The sequence below is a fragment of the Melanaphis sacchari genome, unplaced genomic scaffold (assembly GCF_002803265.2).
Source record: "Melanaphis sacchari strain LSU unplaced genomic scaffold, SCAv2.0 Contig41_pilon_pilon, whole genome shotgun sequence".
In the NCBI taxonomy this organism is placed as follows: Eukaryota; Metazoa; Arthropoda; class Insecta; order Hemiptera; family Aphididae; genus Melanaphis; species Melanaphis sacchari.
Genome location: NW_020271269.1, coordinates 768,127 through 774,871, shown reverse-complemented (window position 1 = coordinate 774,871; position 6,745 = coordinate 768,127). Strand labels below are relative to the sequence as shown.

Below are 6,745 nucleotides of genomic sequence, written 5' to 3'. Positions count from 1 at the left end.
ATTTGCTGCGATGGATAAGATAATTATAATAGTTTAATAATGTGTACAAATGAAAAATGTACATTTTAATAAAGTAGGTATACTTAAATAATAATAACGACAAAAATTATCAAAATCTAGCAATAAAAGTGTCATTATTTAAAGTATTATCAACAGATAAATAATAAAAATGTTCACGTTTTTTTTTTTTTTTTTTTGAGGTATTCGCTATAGGTGACCGTTAAGGGAGGGTTTACTTTATGCATATATCTAAAATAGCCAGATACATGTGTTATCTTAGATTTATTTTATATTATCACAGAACCCCACCATAAAGGTTTAACTATATTTTAATAACTATTAACAACATTTATAAAAATTATAATAATATAATCCTTTAGTCTATTACATATTCGTGCGTCAAAGCTTGTAGTCTCGTTTTATCGATTGTTTGGTTTATAGCACTGGGTCATCGGTTAAGTAAAATTTATTATATTAATATTTTATTTCAATATACGTTTAATTATATACGTACTCAGTATAACTAAACGATTTGTCTGATATTATTAACATTTAAATTATGTCATGTTTCTCCGTTAAATATTAATATATCACTGCTATAACGTATCAGTGATAGAGATATGTTTTAATCGATAATCTAAATGTAATACTGTGGTTAAATTAGTGCAAATTTTTAATGAAAAAAATCTATAAGGAACAAAGTGAACACAAAATAAAACATTGTAATAATTTATCGACAAGGGCGTGATCCACGACATTCGTCAGATTTTTATTTAATAATTATCGGACAATTGGATTCAATGGAGGATTACAAACTCAAATAGTTGATCAATATTAGACAGATTAGCAATAACATCGAAATGTTTAACTTTAAAAGAGATCTAAGTTGAAAGATGAAGAAAACTATGATTAAAACGGTGAAATAAATAATGTAGAATTAAGACATTTTATAAATAGGATCCAGTTTTAGATTAAATATATATAGGTACATTATATATATATTTATGTGGATTGTTTTTAGAAAATATTTACCTCTTTTTTAAGTTTAGAAGTTAAGATTTACTAAAATGAAATAATTGAAATGTCTTGAGTTTAAATTAAAGTGTAACATTTTAGATAGATACAAATCAGAAATACATATTATAAAAATATATTGTTGTTTTTTTTTTATTATTGTGCAACGGTATATTACATGCAGATATAAATACAATTTTAAATAACAACATTTTATCAATAAAAATGATTACGTTTATTAAATAACTAATATTATTATTATTATTATTATTTTGAATACTAAATTTTATAACCGAAATCAAATGTGTAGACATTATTAAAAATAACGCGCGTTTTACAGATTTATAATAATATATATATTATATATTAATATTGTAATATAGAGTTAACTTGTTAATTTTTTACAAAAATTATTTTAACTGACGCGTGCATAGTTTGTCAAGAATAAATTGTGTCTTGAATTTGTTCTTGCACCGCAACTAGCTAATATAATAATGCATATGTTTATAGCCCGTATACATCAATACACGAAATGCTTGAAGACTGAGATTCATTGCGTTTGTTGTTTGCTAATTAGAATTTAGCTCAATATATTTGATATAAAGGAAATTAAAACCACCATCACACCATGGGGCAAATACGCAATTCATCCAATAATAATTGTCTCACGAAGCGTCATATGAAAGCGTTGCTACATCGTTTCGACGACTGTTGTCGTTTCCTGTGATTGGAATTTTTCTGAGAACAAAGATCTTTAGTTGGTTGAATTCGAAGTGGTAAATTTTGCATCATAGCTTTGAAACTCAGTGAGCGGGCGAGATTGGCATTGTCGTAGTTGAGTGGCACTTCGATTGGCTGTAGCTTGGCATTCGCGCCCATCCGGTCTGCAGTACCAGCAAAGTGATCGACAAAGTTTGTCTCCAGCATCCACAAAATTTGCCGGATTTGCTTTTGCGAGTCGGTCTTTTTGAAATCTTCCGAGTTTCGGTCCACATCGTCGACGCCGTTCTCGACGGACGCTGGTGCAGCTGAAATCGCGACAGGGACGCGACACGTCCGACCAAGCCGGACTAACCGGAAGTCACGTTCATCGATGTACAAAAATGATCCGGTCAACTTTTTCCTTCCGCTAAATATTTTCCACGACCATATGTCGTTAGTATTTTCCAACCGAAAGTAAACGGTAGTCCCCCCGCCCGCAAAATTCTCACCGATAACGTCTGTCTGCCGGCGGTCCGTGCCGAGTATGACCATCCGGCACGGTTTTCGACCGAGAACTGCTAGAGTGCCAATAATCGGTGACAGTGATACTGAGGTTGTACCGGTTTCGGGATTGTCTTCGTAAGACAGCGGATCGGAGGTAGAGAGTTGCAATCGGAGTTTGTACACTTCACGGCAACCGTAGTAGGTGATTAACAGTCTGAGTTGACCTGGCCTGATTGATAGTGGAGCTAGATAGAGTATATCTCGGATCGGAGGCGTCGGCCATCGGGAATGCCGACGATGTTTTGGTTTTTTCACATCTTGTTGGCTGTCACCGTCATCATCTGGGTCGTTTGTACCGGTTTTCTTGTCGGCATCGTGTAATGCATTGTGTTCTTCTTCCATCGGTAATATGATCTCAGCGAATCTGTCGTTGCTGTGTGTGTACACCAACACACGATTAGTGCCTGCATCGCCGACAACTACTAGCGGCCAGTCTAACGTGCAACTATTCACTCTGTCACTTCCTCTAGTTGTTTCATTGTTTGATGTACGATTATTGTTATCGTTTTCGTCGGCGTCCAGGTAAATGGACACTATGTACTGGAAACAGCTCACACCAGGTCGCCACACCCGAGACAGACTTACAATATTGATGATCTGAAACACGAAATTCTAAAATTTGATGCACCATATAATAGCTGATACTTATACCTTAAACAAATCGATTACATTTTTATTTGAATGTTTTATAACATATGGATATTTTGTAAGGATTGCTATATATACGGAGGGTGTCATAAAAAAAAAAAAATAAATAAATAGATTCCAAAAAAATATAATTTAACTCAAAAGATTAATCAAATTAAATTTATATTGTTTTTACTAGATTCTGTAATAAATGGAATTTTTGTAAGAAACACAATATCAGACACATAGTGACCATCTCCACAGATATCAAGCATGTGAAATTTCACAGTGATTAATTGCTTAGTTTGGAAAAAAGTTTCTACAACCGACGCATAGTGTGTCTTAGACCAAAACATGATAAAAACTGAAATTGTATTTCAACACAACACTCACAGGATGGTCTATCCTGTTAATTAACTATTACCACCTGATCCGAATTCACCCATTCATCGTGGTAAATTTCGTATTATAATGTTGTAATATACCTGGTTCGTATATACATCAATAGCGACAAACTTTGGTTGTAATGACTGATCATCCTTCTCAGCCTCGGACGCAGTTCGATCACTGGTCGGCGTGTTGCCGTGACACGCGTCTTCACCCGCACGGCCCGCGTCCAGAATCCAGAGAATCCGTCCCCGATCGTCCAGGAATGCGTCCACAGCGTTCACGATACGCTGACGATCGTGATTACTACCGTAACGCTTTTCAGTGAGAATTTCGGTAGAGCGCTGATCGATTTCGTCCGATTTTGTAGTTTCTCGGTCTTGTTCCGACACCGGTTCCGGATCCGGTGAATCCACGTCTACGAACGTCCGCCAATCTGGAAACGGTTGCACAATCGGATACAGGTTGTTGATACCGTGTTTGAGGCACACCAGGCCCAAGGAAAACTGTGCCACCGTGCCATCTGCGCAACATCTTTGGCCACCGTCTCCGGTGGGCATGACCAACACGGCCGCTGTGCCACCGCGGATCATCTGCATCCGGCTGATAGTGTTTGGCGTCGCAGTGTTATTGCTGCAGCCGTTCCTTCCGGTCCACTGCGGCGGCGGCCATCGACCTGCTAAGTTTCCCGTATTTATTAGCCATTTGATAGGAGTCCGAGCCAAGGCATTGACTCGTCCAATCCATAACTGTGTAACTACGACGGCCGTCATGCATATCACAGCAACGGTGGGTCGCAGCATCACCATTGTCGTCTTGATCGTCCACCAGTCCAACTAATTGCAGACTAGGAGAAGTTTCATGTACTTATTTGTATTATAATATGTACATGTTTCATTGAATTAATTATAAATTGTTGTCAGGATTATCGCCGGAGCGGAAACCGTTCGTTTCTAAGGTAACGAAACTCTTAGCTCAGCGACTGGTGGCATTGCGCGTTTTATGCAGTATATACTTGTCTTGTAAGTTTAATTTCAGACTGTACGTAATATTTTTATCTACACATAGTTATATCAATATAAATAACTACCCTTATCGACTTATAATAACGCTATCATCACTCTTTTAATCACATTTATGTAATGTTCAAATTATACACCAGAAGTTCTTAAACTTATTTTGTATACCTGTCATATTATTCTATGTATAATATGGATCAGTTGTATTCCATTAAAAACTAAGTCTGAGCAAAAATTAGGTAGGTACATTGTCAAACGCAATAATTTTTTTTTAACTAATAATATAATAAGCTTTCTGTATTAGGTGCTATCCCAAAAGATAATCGACAAAAATTTATAAATACACCGATTTTCTGAATTTATAAGTATAGAACATTTTATCATCTAACTCGAGACTTTTTTATGCCAAAATATTTTTAACAGCAATTAGAATTAATCAATTGGATTCCTTAAAACAAAAATACCGTAAAATTTTTATTTGAAAATATCAAAATATATGCAGTGTACATAATAGAATAAATCTATAAGCTAAAAAAGGCTACTAAAAAGTGAAAACTATTCATTATGGAGAAAACCGTTGACGTATAATACATGTTTATTCATATCCAAGTTTATACATAAACAACAGTTTAATTAAATTAAATACTTTCAAATAGCTATTGAATTTAGTTAAAATTCATTAATTTTAAACAATGATATTATTTTTGAATATTATTATGTCATATTATTTGTCAGAATAATGGTATGTACATTGTTATTTAGTTTTATTTTCATACAATATTTCGAGGAAATTATTTAAATACACATAATTCACAATAAAAGTTACTTAAATATTTTAATAGAAATTAGGTGGGATCTTAAAATAATTTTCAAAAGAAATATGTAATGTTCTATACAATTTTTATTTTTTCTCTTTGTTTTATTCTCAGTAAATTCTATTATTCCATCTATTTTCATCTACTGGAAAAAACTCAAAATATTAAACAGTGTTTAATAAAAATTTCAAAAAATAAATAAATAAATAAATAAATTGAAAATTATGCTTATAAGCCATGAAACCCAAGTAATTAATCAACAAAAATATTATGTTCTTTATATAAAAATATTTACTGTTTTTAATATTAAAATAATTGTATTATCAATATAGATTCATATACGTATAATAACGTTAACGTACATTGAAAAACTGGAATATCGCAAAATAATTCAAATAGAATCGCATACATAATATACTTATGCCAGTTTTTAAACTAAGATTCAAATTATTTAAAAAAATAATAATTACAACATAATTAAATTGTTTTGAGTTATAGAGCAGGTAGAGTTTTTAGTTATCAAGTGAGTAAGTAAATATTTAGTGATTAATTATACGTTGTTAACTTTAAAAAACGAGTATCTTGAAAATTCTAAAAAATAATTAAAATATTAGTTTTCCTTAGATTAAATACTTAAAAATAACGTATAAAAAATGATTTACTACATTATAAACACTAGGGCATTACAGGGTACTTTTATGTGATAACAGTACTATTACTTAAGTTATAAAGACGGTGTACAATAAATACGAAGAAAAATAAATGAAACAAAATGATATTGGCGGTAATCGACGATCGATACAGGTAAGGTATATGCAATAAATGGAACGCAAATGGCGAGTGTGATTGCAAAGACGTTTGGTGTGTTTTTTTTTTTCTACAGCCATTGTAGTTATTTCTCTACAGTAAATACGAAGCAGAAATTTTAGAAAACCAATGTGCGTTGGCACTGGGCGTTGCAATGTTATTCGCACATGGAGGTATGTTGTGGTGGTGGTGGTTGTGGGGAGAGTTAGTGAGTGGTTCCGGACGTGCGAGCTGAACTCACGCGCGACAAAAGTTTTCTGTGACCCGTGACGGAGGTTTAAATAATGATCCCGACGCTGAGTGGTGCGTATATATTTTATATTTAAGGTAAATACTGATTTTTTTTTAAAGTTTGCAACATGTCTGAAAAGTATTTTAATATCCTATCCTTGTAAATCATAAAATTTTTAATTTTTTAAACGACTGTATACGTTTTTTAATTTTTAATTCCTTAGTTGAATATTTATTTTTGAGAATCGTATCCTAACGAGCATTTAATGGACGTTATAAATATCTATTTAAAGTGTCGACACGGGAGTAGTTTAGGTTACTTTTTTTTTTAAGCTTTAATAGCATTTTTAAAAAATCTGTATTTTATTGTAAGATTTTTCACGTAGGTACTGTTCTTATTCACGCTACATACTTACATGTTTTTACAGTCGTATTCCGTAGGTAATACTACCGTAATAGAGATAGATGAATGGATGGAGAGCAATTTGTTTGGCAGTATTATTTCAATGATCAAAAATCATGAGAAAAAATGTATTTAATATTTGTTTTAAAAATTCACAGTTCTGGTTTATAACCAAA

At 32.8% G+C, this 6,745-nt stretch overlaps 1 protein-coding gene across 1 annotated transcript; it reads right to left on the bottom strand.

Moving 5' to 3' along the window:
- Window positions 1-1,515: 1,515 nt before the first annotated feature.
- On the bottom strand, window positions 1,516-4,097 carry LOC112597475. The gene is made up of 2 exons (XM_025343539.1): window positions 3,393-4,097; window positions 1,516-2,877 (listed from the first exon to the last, which is right to left on the bottom strand). The coding sequence occupies exons 1-2, from the start codon at window positions 4,095-4,097 to the stop codon at window positions 1,690-1,692; spliced, it is 1,893 nt and encodes a 630-aa protein (XP_025199324.1). The 3' UTR covers window positions 1,516-1,689.
- Window positions 4,098-6,745: the final 2,648 nt, after the last annotated feature.

What these genes read in the sequence shown, in the direction of transcription:
- LOC112597475 (XM_025343539.1), bottom strand. Translation starts at nt 4,097, where the DNA reads ATGCTGCGACCCACCGTTGCTGTGATATGCATGACGGCCGTCGTAGTT. An exon ending in TTGATGTATATACGAACCAG is followed by an intron (nt 2,878 to 3,392) that starts GTATATTACAAC and finishes TTCGTGTTTCAG; the next exon opens with ATCATCAATATTGTAAGTCT.